Source organism: Cupressus sempervirens, chromosome 4 (assembly GCF_028749045.1).
Source record: "Cupressus sempervirens isolate cs-2001-9-10 chromosome 4, ASM2874904v1, whole genome shotgun sequence".
In the NCBI taxonomy this organism is placed as follows: Eukaryota; Viridiplantae; Streptophyta; class Pinopsida; order Cupressales; family Cupressaceae; genus Cupressus; species Cupressus sempervirens.
In genome coordinates, this window is record NC_143121.1 from 378,385,283 (window position 1) to 378,402,743 (window position 17,461).

A 17,461-nucleotide genomic window follows, 5' to 3' on the forward strand; every position below is an offset into this window, starting at 1 on the left:
TAAAATTGATAACAAGGAAATTTTAATGAAATTGTCTAACCATTTATATTAAATTATAGTCATATGTACATAAACATCAAAAAGTAAAATGGATGAGAGGAATTAAGCTCACTCCCCAATAGTCATGCAAACCTTTCCAAAAAATCATAGTTCATGGGAACATCTAGGCACTCCCTGAAAACACAAACAAACAAATAATAACATGGTTACAGCCTAAAGACAAAATACCCCTATGTAGGATTTGGATCATCCTATTTTATCCAACTTTGTGTGGGGTCTAGTTTAGGGTCTAAAAGAGTCAAATCATTTGATTTATCATCCTATGTTATTTTTTTCTCTCATAAAAGAGATGTTATCAAGTCTAATTTGGGAAACCATTTGGAATAAAATTGCCATGCTAAATCTCCACTATAATTGGGTCAACCTAAAGTTGTTGAAAGACTACCACTAGAAGGACCATGCATAGACACATTCACACAAACAAGTGGCAAACTAGAACATCTATGAGGTAAATCCATACACTTAGGTGATTAATATTAGAGAACCTAAGAATAAAATGTAACTAATTGAAAATGATAGGAACTTTGGAGATGATTCCAACCATGAGAGGTGTAATGATCACTAGTAAATATATATCTATAGGAACCCTTGTAACTATACATGGGGAATCACTCCAATTCTAGAGAAGCTCTTGCAAATGGACCACCTCCAAGTTCACCTTTTCATCTTGTACTCGTATCAATATCATCACATTATTGCATATGAAATCTTTACCAAAACGAAATATATTAGTATCAATTATGGCATATTGAAAAAATTCTGTTATCCTTCTATATTGAAAATAATATTTCTAGCCTAAAAGTGTTCCAAAGTTGTAGAAAAGGAAAATAAATTATAGGATTATCTCCTAAAAAATCCATATGCTAGGAAAAATACTAAAAGTAAATCATGAATTTAAACATAGTAATTTTGAATCCTGCAAAACTAGAAAACTTGTAGGATGAACTCATACTAGCCACAAAATTTACAATATGGATTTAGAATGCCTAAATGATGAAGGGGAGAACCTAAAGGCAATAACTGGAATAGAATGCACCAGTAAAAGTGTGTTTTGTGTAGCTCCAAAAAGGAGGATAAGTAAATCCATGTTTCAAAATGGCAAGAATGTAGTAGGATATATGATAGAGTCAATAAGACCCACATTGTAAGGTCATTACCCTGATTGTATATTTGTATGACATCATGAGAAATTGGTCATAAGGGTCCATATAGATGTAAGGAAGAGCCTATAGAGAGTCTAAGAACCATTTAATAACCATTTTGATACATTTGAAAAGTTGTTATGGTCACAAAAAGTCAATATGTAAAATGTTGCAAAAGTTGTAAAATATTATTTACAACTTGACAATTGTTTGCACAAATAAGAAAATACCCTCAAAACAATCAGTTAGTTTGAAAATATGCTTGGGAATATAAAAAGATAATTTATAAAGGCCGTTTGAAATTAATTCAAGGTATTGTGATGTTTTTTAAAGGTTTTGGATAATGTAGCAAGTAAAGAGCATTGATTTTCTACAATTGGATAACATATAATCCCTAGGCAAGCATCTCTATGTGATTTCCTGTGAAATTATAGCAAAAGAGTTGCAAATGACTTTTGGGGTGAAACCTGACCTCCAAACTAGAGACTTAGGAGTTTGATCAATACCTTGACATGTTGGGATGGTTGGTTTGTTAGGATTTAAAATAGTTCAAATAATTTCTTTGTAAATATAGCCATATTTAGCCTAATTAAGATTGTCATGGAATTACGGGTTAGGAGCTTATATTAGAGGTCAAGACCTAGGACTTTTGGGTGTTAGCATAATTGACATAGTGACGATAAGTGTTGAATTGATGTAGAACATTATAGATTTGATGATATTTGAATTCATTATTATGTTCTTATTTATGTCAACCAATTGACTTAGTGTTTTTAGTATGTTGCTAGATATTGTGTGAATGAAGTATGAACTGTAATATGTTTTTGAAGTTGTTATCCTGAAGGAAGACAATATTATGTTTCATAATGTTATGTTTTTATTGCAAATTTTAATGTGAATAATTGAGTTAGTTATTTTTTATAAGATCAAGCTAGATAACTACTAAAATAGTTGGTGACAAATAATATGTGGTTTGAATTTTATTTCAGATTGGTACTATATTTACTAGAGAAATTATAGAATATGAATGATAATAGCATTAAAATATTGTATTTTTAATCACAACTTATATTGTGGACAAGTATAGATAGTTTATTGGATTGGAAGAAATGTTAACAAAATGAATAGGTAAAACAAACCAAGTTTTTCAAAGTGACGATGGGATTGTTGATGTTTTTCATGAAGTAGAAAGGTGTTTTTGTGATTTTAAAATATAATTTGATATCAGATAGCTTGAGGTATGCATTTAAGGTGGATTCTTCAAGAAGTTTCTTTTGGTCAAAATGAGTTTAGAATATGATTCAATTTCCAACGTGAGATTCATATGTAAGTTGATAGGGTAAAAAAAAAAAAGTTTATCAGTGGTTAAATACATGGTGTCTTACCTAATATGATTTGGATCATTCATATATTATATCTAGGGGTTTTTATAAGGTGGTGGAAGAAATTATATATATTAGAAAGTTGAAGAAGAATTTTTTTTGTGATTGTGCATTGTAGAAGGATTTGGTGATTGAGTAAGTGGAGGAATCAAGTGTGGTCAAGCCAAGGAAGAGTATAGGATATGGAGAATTTTTTGAGATTAATAGGAACTAATTATGAAGAGGTTTTTGACTAGCATGTTTAAAGTCCTCTAACTAGGTTTTTCCTAAAATGGAATAGAACCTAATATTTATAAAGGTAAATCTCTTAACCAAGTAGCACCTAACAATTCATTTTGAACCCTTAAAAGGGTAAGGTCCTCATTGGACATATTCCATAAGATTACAAATTTAGTGGGTACTAACTCCCACCTAGTCTTTCCCAAATTAGGTTTCCATGAGATCAATATGGTGTTTACATTATGTGATTGATTACTTATGGGTGCATATTTTGAAAAATTAAGTATTATAGTTTGTGTTGAATGCTTTGGTGCTTATGTGGGAGGGGAGGTTTAGTCGTGGAAGAGAGTTTGGAATAAGCTTTCTTGGCCAAAGTGTAATTGCTTTAGTTGGACTTTGGTTTGGAATAGATGCTTGACCTGGGACAATATCCAGAAGAGAGGTTTTTATGGCCCTTCGAGGTGTGTTCTCTGTAGCTGTGGAGAGGAAGATTCTAAGCATTTGTTCTTTCGCTGCTCTTTCACTCTTCAACTTTGGCATTCCTGGTGGGATGTTTGGAAATGGTCATGCATTCATGCCTCCTCCCTTGTGAAGTTCTGGATGAGTCTGGGGAGGCCCCCTTCCCTAACTCCCTTTTTGCAGGATGGTTGGTACACTGGACCCATCTTCTTGTTATGGCAAGTTTGGTTAGAAAGAAATCAGAGAATTTTTCGGGGTGAAAAGTTGGGGATTCACCAGGTTTGGCTCAAAATTATGGGTATGATCCAGGAGTTTGTCAATGCTAAGAGTGTGTTGGTGTTGCCACTTGAGGAGAGCGATGCAGAGATGGCTGATAGGTTGGGAATACAGAGGTTATCTCGGGCTTCAGCCTGTGTCAGGAGAGGTTGGCGTGTGAAGCAGAAAGTCCAAAGGATGGGCGGGTGGCTCCCCCCCCTGGCTAGTTTTTTGAAAATTAATACAAATGGTTCTTCTAGGGGTAACCCAGGTCCGGCTGGCATAGGTGGGATTGGTAGGGATTCTTCAAGATCGTTGGTCTTTATTTTCTCGGCCAATAGAGGGATGCAAACTGTTAATAGGATGGAAGGGATGGCTATCTTACATGCTTTGAAGCAAGCTTATGCTCTTGGATGGCGTAAGGTGATCTATGAATCTGACTCTCAAGTTCTAGTTAATCTTCTCCTTGAGAGGCAGATCTCAGATGTCAGTTGGCAGCTGTCATTGATAGTGCAACATTTATTACAGGTTAGCTCCTTGATGGATTGAGTGTCTTATGCCCATATTCCAAGGGAATGGAATAGGGTAGCTAATAGTTTGGCAAAATGGGCATCGAAAAATATAGATGGAGGGATGATTGATGATTGGGAGCAAATGCCCACAGAGTTATGTCAAGATTTGGAGAGGACTCTTGCTAAGGATGTTAGGGGAATTAGGAAAGGTTGATCAGCTTGCTCTTGTTTTCTGTGATTTCTTAGGGTTCCTTGGGCTTTGGCCCTCTGCTGATGTGTAATAAGTGGTTCTGATTGTTAATAAAGTTTTTACCCCTCTTTTTTCAAAAAAAAAAATTCTTTGGTGCTTATAGCTTAAACAAGATAAATTTAGTGATTTTTTAATTACTAGTTCATACCTCCCCTTTGAGTTATTCGATATGTAATAACAATTGGTATCATAGATTGGGCTCCCTTGTTAAAAAAACCTAACATCTTTAGGGAAAATATTTGAATATATATAGGGAGGAAGCACCTAAGCTCACTAAGGATAATTTCTCTATAAGGGTATGTAGGATGAAGCTACAAGTATTAGAAATTGGAGAGAAATCATTGAATTATCTCACAAAAAATTATCTTAATCTAATGGAACCCTAACTGCTCAATAAGTAAGAATAAAGTTGGAGTGTAACTCTATTCTGATAGAGATAGAAAGTACTTTATTTGATGTTGAGTTTGTGGATATAAAGGACATGGATAATGCTATAGACATGTGGGATGCATTGATAAAAATTTATGGTGGTGATGATGATGTTCAGATAGAAAAATTGGATAGTCTCAAAGGAAAGTATGATGAAAGGAGAATGCATAAAGGTGATAAAATTTCTAAATACAAACATAAGATAAAGGATGTTTTTTCTACAATGAAATGAGTCATTGGTCAAATCGAAGAAGATCAGGAATGATAAGTAAAATAAAAGCTACAAAGCTTCTCTTTAAGAGAACTAGGCTTTGATACCAATTGTTGGAATTACAATAGGAAAGGTAAAATTCTCAAGGTGGCGGGGGGGTGTGAATTAGTAGTTTAAACTTGGACCCATAAAACTTTCATCACACATCCATCTCAGACATTCAATGACTAAACTAAAATAACATGTAAAGCATACATCTAAATCATGTAAACACACAAGAAATCATACACATATGACACCAGATATGATTACCCAAAAACCCTCCAATGAGAAGGTAAAACTAGGGTGGGGATGACACCCACAAATATTTACTACTACAGTAATAAAGTGTATCCAATGAAGGTTACAATGTTTTGATCATGAGTCATGATCTACCCTATGAAAGGTCTACCCTATTAAAGTCTTACAAACACTATTAGGTCTCACCTTGTTAGAGGATTTCAACACCCTGTTAGAAGTGTGCCTGGCTAAAGGACTTTAACTTACAACCAAGTAAGCACCCTTTTAAAGGATTTCATATAGCCTATTAGGACTACTATGTTAAGAGATTTTGACTAAAATCACCTGTTAGAATGTCTCAACATAGATCCTACGGTTAGCACTTGCTTGCCTAATAATAGATCACCTCTAAAAAATGTCTTCTTGATCCTTCTCGATCAGATGTCTCTTTGATGTATCCTTTTCTCTACCCTTTTTTTGTCATCTCCCCTATTCAAATAATTAAAAATAAATAAACTTTGTTAAGGCAGGCAGGCTCCAAAAAGGTGAAATTTCGGAAAAAGGGGCTAATCTTTGGAAACCAATGGACTAATAAATAAAAATTATTATTAAATTATATTTTATTAACCCCTCTTGGACGTGAGTTAGGGTTATGCCCTCTTTAAAAGGGTTTTGGAGGAATTTTGGGCTCATTCTACATCTTGATTCTTGCTAATTTTCTTGTTGTTCTTCAGAGGCTGCCAAACCTGTGGAGAAGGAGACCCAAGAACGGGAGTTTGTAGGTTTCCAAGAAGTCTAAGGATGGGAGTTTGAAGCCATTCCATGTGCATGCTCATACAGAGTTTGCCTTTGTGCTGAATAGTGCCGATTTGGGTTTTTTCGGGGTTGTTTTTGGTTTGAGTTTGGGTTTTCAATCTTTGTAATATTGGTTGTTTGATTTTAAAGTTCTGATTTGAGGCTGGAAATATCATAAAAAAATTAGTAAAGGGACATTACAGTGGTATTAGAGCCGTGATCTTGCCAGCCTGAGGGTTTGTAGAAGTTGCATGTCAGTTTTAACAACTACCCAGATCTTGCATGTCAAGTTTTGATAACTACCAAGATCTTGCATGTCATATTTTATGATTGCATCCAACTAAGTGAAAGAGAAAAAAGATATTTGCAGTGAGAAAAGAATAAAAAAAATTTGATCAAACCCCCAGTTGAAAGAAAAAGTACAAAATCCAAGGAAGAAAAAAGTATGGCTGATCCAGATGAGATGGCAAAGAAATTCTTCCAAGACATCCAAAATACTCAGAAGCAAATAGTGGATGGTTTGGCGGAAACTAGAGAGGCTTTGCGAATATTGACAAAAAAATTACAAGGAATTGCATCTATTAATGAGAAAGGGAGCACTTCAGAGGAGCCAAGAAATGGGAGATCCACACCATCTAAATCAACCAAATCTATTTTCTTGCCTGCAGATGAGCCACCAGTACCAAATCCAGCCATTAATCCAGTGGAAGAGGTTACAGGTAATTTGATTACATTAAGAGCTACTTACAATGGCTTAGATGATGACTTTCGTAGTTCAATTCCTTTTAGAGAATATGTGGATATGATGAACGCTTTGATGCCCAAGAAAGAGAACAGGAGGGAGCATGACACAAGTGGAAGAGAGGTCAAAAATAAAATAAGCAAGTTTTCAGTACCTACTTTTGATGGAACAAATAAAATTTCAGCTAGAGCATGGCTACAAAAATTACAAACTTTCTTCACACTTAACCCCATGAAAGAGAGTGATGCTATTCAATTTGCAAGTCTACACTTGGAAGATGCAGCCTATGATTGGTGGTATCATGGAATGACTAGTCAAGGTCATGATCAGGTAACTACATTTGAAGATTTCAGTCAAAGGGTGATAGATAGATTTGACCTCAAGGATGATGAAGAGTACTTTAAAGAATTGTCAAAGTTGAAGCAAACCAAATCAGTTAATGAGTATATAGAAGAATTTCAAAAAGTGGTTGTTATGGTACCTGATATGAGTGAAAAGAGGATCGTTTATCTTTTTCTTGATGGTTTAGAAGATTCTGTTAAGGGTTTGGTTAAGGCTTTCTCACCCTCAACCTTACAGGAAGCTATCAAAAGAAGCTTGCAACTTGAAACTTGTGTTCCTATGAAATCAATCACTAATCAAAAACCCCCAAATCTTTGGCAACATAAGGAAAATTTTCAGAAAAAGACTTTCCCAACACTACCACCAAAAGATGTGACAAATGTGGCAAAAAAAAAGGTAGATGAAGAGACTAGGAGTGAATTACGAAGGAAAAAGCTTTGTTTTACTTGTAGAGAACCATGGGTTCCAGGACACAGATGTTTGGGGAAAGGTCAAGTGCACTATATTGAAGTTGCTTCAGAATCTGATTCAGATGAGCATGAGGAATTTCATGATACTAAGGAGGAGGTAGAAGAAGAGAAAGTAAAAGAAATCAGCAAGGATGGCACTTTAGCAGCATTATCAGGAGTCCCAAGATACCATCCCTTCCGAATTCGAGGGGTACTAGTAGGGAAAAGGTTGACTGTTCTTCTTGATAGTGGGGCAACTCACAATTTTATTGATGAGGGATTTGTAATGAAAAGAGGTCTTAAACCAGAAGATTTTGAGGGATTCAATGTTACTGTAGCTGACGGATTCACTATGCCTTGCGCACGGGTGGTGAAACAACTCAAGATGACCTTAGGAGATTATGAGTTATGTGATGACTTCTATGTGGTTGGTATTGGGGAGACAGATCTTGTATTGGGTGTTCAATGGTTGCACTCTATTGGAGGCTATTACATGAACCATCAAACTATGGAGTTTAAATTTCATTCCAATGGGAAAGAAGTCATATTGAGAGGGTTATCGAATGGAGCACCTAAGGCGGTCTCTGCAAAGAGGATGGAGAGGACTTTTCGAAGAGGACAACATGGGCAGCAGGAGTCATAATCCAACCAACAAGCTCTCCAAAGAATCAAGGTAATTTCCATTTTGAAATTCAAAATATTCTTGATAAGAATAGTATAGTTTTCAATGATTTGCCTCCAGGATTACCACTAGATAGAGGTTTTGAGCATGTTATAGAGTTAGAACAGGGTGCCAAACCAGTTATAACAACCCCATACCACCATCCAAGAGGTTATAAGGAAGAAATTGAAAAAACTATTAAAGAACTCCTAAACATGGGATTCATAAGGCCTAGCTCTAGTCCATTTGCATCATCTATGGTACTTGTCAAGAAAAAGGATGGTACAATGAGAATGTGTATAGACTACAGGGCTCTAAACAAGAAGACCATAAAAAATAGGTATCCCATACCACACATAGATGAACTCATTGATGAGTTACATGGTGCTATATACTTCTCAAAAATTGACTTAAGATCAGGCTACCATCAAATCCGAATGAGGAGTGAAGATGTGGAAAAGACTGCTTTCAGATGTCACTATGGGCACTTTGAATTTCTTGTTATGCCATTTGGACTCACTAATGCACCTGCAACATTCCAATCTTGTATGAATAAGGTATTCAGTCAACATCTTCAAAAATTTGTTTTGGTATTTTTTGATGATATCTTGATATACAGTAAAACATGGGAAGAGCATCTAAAGCACATAGACATTGTTTTGGGAATCTTGGAGCAGCAATCCTTCTATGCTAAGCTATCTAAATGTGAGTTTGGTTTGACAGAGATCCTATATTTGGGACATATTATAAGCTCTAAAGGAGTACAGGTTGATCAACAAAAAATCCAGGCAATTTTGGATTGGCCTCCACCCACTAATCTTACACAGTTGAGAGGTTTCTTCGGGTTGTGTAGCTACTATAGGAGATTTTCCAAGGGATCTTCTCAGCTTGCTGCCCCCTTGACTGATTTGAAAAAGAAAGGATCTTTTGTTTGGATAGAAGAGGCACAAAAAACATTTGATAAGCTTAAGGAGGTAATGAGTTCATGCCCTATGCTTGCAATTCCAGATTTCTCTTTACCTTTTGTTGTTGAATGTGATGCTTCGGGAGAAGGTATAGGGGCTGTCCTAACTCAAAGGGGACATCCAATAGCATTTGAGAGTCAAAAATTAAATCAATCAGAGAAAGGGTACTCCATCTATGATAAGGAAATGTTGGCAATCATGCATGCACTTCATAAGTTTAGACAATATTTGGTATGTGGGAGATTCATTATAAAGACAGACCATAATAGCCTCAGGTTCTTCTTGAACCAAAGGGATTTGAATGATCATCAACAAAAATGGGTAAGCAAATTGCAAGCTTATGATTTTGATATTGAATACATGAAAGGAAAGAATAATGTGGTTGTTGATGCTCTCTCAAGAAAGCCCACTTTGTGTTCCTTATCATCTATCTCTGCTGATTGGAAAGTCTCCATAATTTTAGAGTATGCTAAAGATTCATTTGCCACCAAGATTTTGGATAAGTTAGTGGATGATAATAGGTACAAGGTTGTTGATGAATTGATTTATTACAAGAATAGGATCTTCTTAGTGCCAGGGTCAAAAACTAAGGAGAGGATATTGAGGGCCTTTCATGACACACCTTTGGTTGGTCACCAGGGATACTTCAAGACATACAGGCAAATTTGAGAGCGGTTTTCATGGAAGGGTATGAAGGAGGATGTCCTTAAACACATTAAGGAATGTATGGTATGCCAACAAAGCAAGAGTGAGCAAAATTTTTCTGCAGGGTTGTTGCAGCCACTTCCTATTCCCGAACAAAAATGGGAAAGTATTTCCATGGATTTCATCACTGGGTTGTCCAAGGTTCAAGGTAAGGATTGCATATATGTGGTGGTAGATAGACTAACTAAGTATGCACATTTCTTTCCTATCACATCTGATTTCAAGTCATCACAAGTGGCCGAATTGTTCTTCAAGGAAATTTTTAGATTACATGGTTTGCCTAGAAACATTGTTAGTGACCGGGACAGTAGATTCCTCAGCTCTTTTTGGAAGGAGCTCTTTCATTTGGCAGGAACTAAACACACTCCCAGTACTAGCTATCACCCTCAAACAGATGGACAAACAGAGATAGTTAATAAATGGATAGAAGGATATTTGAGGAACTATGTTTCAAATCAACAACATGCTTGGGTGAAATGGTTACACCTAGGGGAGTATTGTTACAATACATCTCATCACATGTCTATTGTTATGCCTCTTTTTTGTGCTCTTTATGGTTATGATGCCCTTTCCTTTGTTGATCTAATACTTTCTGATAGCAGAGTACCCGCAGCAAGTGATTTCATCAAGCAAAGCCAAGACATAATAAGGTCCCTCAAGGATAATCTACAACATGCACAAAAACAACAAAAGATATATGCTGACAGGAAAAGGATTGAAAGATCTTTTGAGGTGGGAGATTTGGTATTTGTTAGGTTGCATCCATATAAGCAAAGCACCTTGAAGAGAAGTGGGGCAGAGAAACTCAAGCCAAGGTTCTATGGGCCTTATAAAATCATCAAGAAGGTAGGAGAGGTAGCTTATGAATTGGAGCTCCCACCAAACAGCAAAATACATAATATTTTTCATGTATCTTGCTTAAAGAAGGTTCTAGGCCAGAAAACCATAGTATCTACAGAATTACCACCTCTTGATGATGAAGGGAAATTAGTTTTGATATCAGAAGAGATTTTGGATACAAGAGAGAAAAGGTTGAGAAATAGGAGCATCATAGAGCATTTGGTCAAATGGAAAGGATTACCACTAGAGGATGCAACTTGGGAAGGAGCACATATTCTTGAGAACTCCAACCTTCATTGCTTGAGGACAAGCAATATTTGGGAGGGGAGGACTTGTCATGTCCCCTATTCAAATAATTAAAAAAAAAAAACTTTGTTAAGGTAGGCAGGCTCCAAAAAGGTGAAGTTTTGGAAAAAGGGGCTAATCTTTGGAAACCAATGGACTAATAAATAAAAATTATTATTAAATTATATTTTATTAACCCCTCTTGGACGTGAGTTAGGGTTATGCCCTCTTTAAAAGGGGTTTGGAGGCATTTTGGGCTCATTCTACATCTTGATTCTTGCTAATTTTCTTGTTGTTCTTCAGAGGCTGCCAAACCTATGGAGAAGGAGACCCAAGAACGGGAGTTTGTAGGTTTCTAGGAAGGCTAAGGATGGGATTTTGAAGCCATTCCATGTGCATGCTCATACAGAGTTTGCCTTTGTGCTGAATAGTGCCGATTTGGGTGTTTTCGGGGTTGTTTTTGGTTTGAGTTTGGGTTTTCAATCTTTGTAATATTGGTTGTTTGATTTTAAAGTTCTGATTTGAGGCTGTAAATATCATAAAAAAATCAGTAGAGGGACATTACATTGTTCTACTCTAATTGATTCTACATTGTACTTTCAATTCATAACTTCTAAGCCATCATGAATGCCCTGTTTGCGCATGCAAACTTCTCTCTTTGCTCCTTCAATTTCTTACACACTCACATAGAGAGTTTAGGGTTGCATCCTTCTTAAGAAGATTAGTGACTTAGGGTTAGGTATGAATCTATGACTAAGATTTATCCATTTTTCCACTTAATGCTTCCTATTTCTGTAGGGCCCATTTACAGTTGCACCAAAAGCCATGACTATTAGTGAACATGGAACACCACATAATTAACCACCTGTGGGTAGGGGAGCATGTCGCATCACCCAACAATCTCCCCCTCGATGCGCATACTAGGTTCTTATGCGAGTCGGGAAGGCACTGGGGAGATTTGAACCCATGACTAGGCCAAAACCAGGCTCTGATACCAACTTGTAGGGCACATTTACCATTGCACCAAAAGCCATGACTATTAGTGAACATGGAACACCACATAATTAACCACCTGTGGGTAGGGGAGTGCATCGCATCACCCAACAATTTCTTTATTGGCTTCAAGTAATTGCATAGGGAATCTAACTAGAGATTTTTCCTTATCTCCAAAATATCAAAATTCAATCCTAAGTTGGCTCAAAAATATTTTACATAGTTGTTTGTGCGTTTATAAACAAATAAGTCAAAGCTGTACCACTTGGCATCTAAAGTCTCTGATGCTCAGCATACACTAATCTTTCTACTGTGACTCAGCACCCGTATTGCTTGGCATCCATTGTTTACTTAGCTTCTATGTCAATCAACATATACTATATACTTGGCACTTGAGTGAGTTGGCACATGAGTGGATTGGCACTCATTATGACTTGACATGGTCTTTAGTTTTCTTAGTATATGTTACTTGTTTCAAATGAGCTAAGTAAATAACTTAAGTGTGTTGGCACTCACTTGTCAAAACTAATCTAAGATCAACAATCTCCCCCTTTCATATGAGTGTCAAAAAACACTTGAGTATGAAATAATATCTTTAATCTCATGAGCATAAAATATATTAACTCATCTTATATATAAAACTTCAAAATTTCAAAAAAATCTAATCACTTAGATACCTTAAAATTTGATAACTCCCCATGAGTTGATATGTCTGAGTAAATATATCTCTGCTGATGCTATTTTTTTGATACTCTTTCATCTAATTTTTTCTGATATGCTTCTCTCTATGTTCTTTTTCTCCCCCATTTTTGCAATTTCATTCTCCCCAAAAATATATCTCCCCCTTTTTCTTATTCTCCCTCTGTTCTTATTCTCCCCCTTTTTGACACTTATGTTAATTGTGTGTTTTTCTAGAAAGGATGTATGGACATCCAATATTATTTTAAGAGTTTCATCCCAATTCTCACATACAACATCCAATGACTTGATTTGCATTGCAAGCTTGGTAGCAAGGTGAACTAGGCCATCTAAGGTAGAAATATTTGGGTCTTTATTCATTAAGGTTTTACTATAGCCTAGCTCCTTGTGCACAATTTCCATATGAGGGGTGAGGGTTTCTTGTATGCTAGTTAGTTTGGCCCTTATGTTGGCCTCATCTACTATCAATATAGCTAACTAACTTTGTGTATAAAGAAATGTCCTGAAATGCTTCTCACTCTAAGCTGGATTCATTGGTAGTTTTGCACCTATTGCAAAAATTTGGCTCTTTTTAGTCTCTTGGGTGAAGAGTGAGGGATTGCACAATTTAGTGTACAATGTGAATATGTTCTCAAGTACCTTCTTTGCATCCTCAACCTTAGTTGCCAATGTAACTTGTGTTAGTGCTATGTCACCAATATTTTCTCATTCACTTTGTTTTTGAACTTATTTTCTAACCATTCAAGTAATTTGGCATTTATATCCAGGTCTTCATTACTAACATTCTCCACTAGATTTGTCAATTGTCCATTAGTGGCTATGTCTCATCAAGACTTGGTAGACTAAATGGATCTAAAAATATTTCTTTGATATCTTATAGTGCTCACTTTTACCTATGCTCGCTTCTAAGCATTTCTTGATGCTTTTTCCTTGCTAGGGCCTACTATAATATGCCTATTTATTCTATAGTCATGGTATAAAAATCAAACTTGGGAAAAATGATCTCTTCATCAAGGCTCACATCTCCATATTGAATTACTTCTTAACCCTTTGATGAACTTGGGCTTGGCACTGAGATCTGCAATGGAGTAGCATCTGTGCTCAACTTCTAAAGAGTATGACTTGATGGAGTTCTAGACGTTGGTAAAGTTACCAGGGCTTGGATGGCGATTTTCTCCTTTAGTTGTGGTGTCATCTCACTCTCTTTAGGCTTGCCCTATTTTTCCACAATAACCTAACTTGCACCTTTTCCTTGTGTTGTAGGTGGAGATAAGTCTATTTGATCGGTTTGTATAGTAACAACTTGTGCTTCCACTGTGCTCTTCTCTATTATATCAATCTTGGGAATTATATCAACCTTTTTGGATGCATCTCTTTGCATATTGATCAAAGGTTGTACATTAGTGACTAAAGGGATGAAAGAAGGTGGTTCTTGTGGATTCACTATTTCCCTTGCAACATCAGTCACTAACTTTTTTAGCTCATCCACATTAACCAAAACAAGAGTATCAAAATGTTTGGCCTGCAGTGTAGACTAATCTAAGATCTTCTTCAAATCATCTGTAGTAAGGGGATTGATGTTCTAAGCTGATAGATCATAATCATCTTTGAAAATTATTTTCTTCATAGTTTACTTGTGACATGTGGAGGACTGACACTCTACAATTGTGTGTTTTGTACACTCTGTTCTTCTGGCTGTTGTAGCTCAACTGTTGCCTTATCATCTACTTGCATTTTTGTTCCTCCAACTATGTTAGCTTTTTCATCATCTTCTTCATCATCCTTTACTTCAATAGGTTCTTCCTCTACTTCCTTTACAGTTGTCAACCCATAAGTAAGTTTCCACATCTAAGTGGTGTTCTTGACAACATCCTTAATGTTGTGTTTGCAAGGTGTTGAAGGCTTTGTATTTACGTACAAACCTAACTGCATACTTCTTCAATGCCTTAGCAATTTGTGCCTTAGTTAGTTCAAGCATCACTTGGGCTAGAGATGTTTCTCTAATTTATCTCTCCAATTCTAAACAATAATGTCATTTTTGCTCAACTCTGTCATATAGAATCTTAGGCATTGAGTTGGAAATCTCTAGTGAAGCTATCTTGAATTTTTTCATCATGGCATATATGGCCTCCTCCACCTAGTTTTTCTCTATTTTACCAAATTTATCAAAATCAACATGACCAAATCCTGATAGGTCTATACTATTGCTAACATTTTCACATAAATTGTCAAGATTTGAAATAGGATTATGACTCGCCACTTTAAATTGGCTATTTTCATCTGATTATGTTTTCTCTTCATTTGACTCGACTTGTGCCACATACTTCCTTCTTGGTCTCTTATGCTTGACCTCCTTGTTCTGTTTTTTTGTCTTTTCCTTGGCCTTTTGTGTAGTTGCATGTGTGTTGGCTCTTATGGTAGGTACAGTGTGCTTAGGTTGACTTGGCTTAGCTATCTTCTTAGCTATATTTATTGGTTGGACTTTAGCCATTCTCTTCTTTGGCTTGATAGGAGTAGGTGCTTCCTTAGCTTCTTCTCCCTTGAAACCCTTAGTCTCCTCCTCTTTCTTATCTTTTCCCATGCCTTGTGTCAAAGCTAGAGGTGCATGCACTTGGGTTTCTTCTTCCTCTTCATTCTCTTCTTCTTTTTCTTCTTCCTCCTCGGCACCCTCTCCAAACTTGGCTTTTAGTTTCTTCACTGTCTTCTCCTTCTTCTTCAAAGCTGAACTAGACTTTAATTCAATGGAAATTTTGGACTTACCATCTCATAATTTCCAAATACTTTTTTATTTTTATCTACCTCTTTTGCCAGTGAAGCTGTTATAGCTATAGAGGCTTCATTCACATCGATTTAATAACCTAGGGTCTCAACCATCTCACCCTTGGCGTAGCAACTTGTACAAATGCCTAATCAGCATCCACAAGAAAATATACAACATCATAGTGTTTCTCAACTAAGGATACTGGTATTCTCAATTTTTCCTTCATTGACTTTTTGAAATCTTCAAAATAACTTGTCATCAAAGATTCAAAATTATCTCCTAGCTGCTTAATATACTCACCAACTTGCACTACTACTGATCTGTTGATTTTCCATCCAACTGTACCAAATGAGGGAAATGTGTTTTGTACATAAAAGAATATAAAAATCAATATTGAACCAAATTTACATTGTGTACTCTCTTTTTTTTATTGCTCCAAGGTTCTCCATCAATTATTGTAATTGTAGCTCTGCTAGATCATATGTGTGATCTTTCTTTATAAATTTGTATCCCACATCCACAGCTATACAAGGCACACTATTTAATCTACTAGATTGATATAATTTGTGTGATATTACCCTTATAGCAATGTCTATTAGAGGATCAGTGATTGTATCTATTGTCATGCATGTTTTGTTCCAAACAATATCAGTATTCTTCTCAATTACTTCCTTCAAATCACTCCTTAGTGTCTTAGGCCAATCTAGGGTTGGGTAACTAGTAACCTTATTGATTATTCTCTTAGTAATTTTGATAGGTCCATTGTTCATCCATAATGAACCATCCTAAATTTGGCTAAGCACTATCCTAATCCACTCTGTCTTGAATACATTTGAAAAATCTAGTGCTTGTGTTAATCCCTTTCTCTCAATGATTTTGAATTCTTTCTTCAAGACACTATTATCATAGAGTTTTTTATATGCCTCCCTGATCTCCATATCACCAATGCTACCAATTTTATAGTTATAGCACTTTCTCACATCTTTCACCATTATCACATTCGGTGGAATCATTGACAATGCACCAAAAGAGTCTTGTATGTAATATAATGAATAGCCTTGAAAATAGGTTGTTTGACTTCATTACTTATTAACTAAACATTCAAAACTTCCTTCCCTTCTACATTCTTTGAGCTAGACACCATAATGTAAAACTAGGGTTTATAAAATTTAAACTACGTAGCTTGGCTCTTGATAAATACCTTATGCAATCTATCAAAATGGCATAGAATTGCTACTAAAATATTCTACAATTAATTGGAATGGATTTCCAGATGCCTTCTTCTCTCCTCACTCTTTCTCAAATTTTTAATGATCTAAAATCAATCAAATACCCTATATAAACCCTACATTTAATGATGAGTGCTTACATAGTTGTAAGCTTAGCATCAACCAATTTTAGGCTCACTAAGCATCCATTGACATTTCAATCTGTTGACAACCACTATGAGCTCGGCATCAACTAGCTAGTATGTAAGCTTAGCATCTTCTAGCATTCCACTCAACACACATAGGAAATATTTCATGTTCAAAAACAACATAAATAACTAAAAGATTTTTCTTGAATTTCTAATAACATCTTGCATATTTATTCGCGCTAATGTAGTCTTTTTAGAACAAGATTCTTTGGAACTAATGTATGATATGACTTTTAAATACCAATCCCACATACCTATTGATTGCCTTAGTTTGATGGGGTGTGATCACTTGACCCATTGGGTAAAGTGATCCCTTCTCCATTTGATGTGTTGCAATCATCTTTCTTTTTCAATGTCTTAGTCATCTCATTTTTGGTGTGTTCAACATATGCCTTGCCTTTTCCTTTATCAAATTTACAACTTGGTGCTTTTGACCTAGTTGGACAATATATACTAATGTGACTAGTCTTCAAAAACCTAAAATATGTGGTTTGACTCAACTGTCTTTGGTAGTTACCTCTAAAGTGTGTCCTAATACAATTCTTAGGAACATGTCCATATTCTTGACAATAATGACAGCTATATCTTGTATTCTAATCCCAATTATAA

General features: G+C 35.8%; 1 protein-coding gene across 1 annotated transcript in view; it reads left to right on the forward strand.

Moving 5' to 3' along the window:
• Positions 1–3,556: 3,556 nt before the first annotated feature.
• The window catches only part of LOC149561644 (uncharacterized), a 98,603-nt gene continuing 84,698 nt past the window's right edge, over positions 3,557–17,461 (forward strand). Inside the window, exon 1 of the mRNA XM_089827880.1 lies at positions 3,557–4,045. Within this exon, the coding sequence (XP_089684006.1) occupies positions 3,557–4,045 (489 nt within the window). The remainder of the gene's footprint in view (positions 4,046–17,461) is intronic.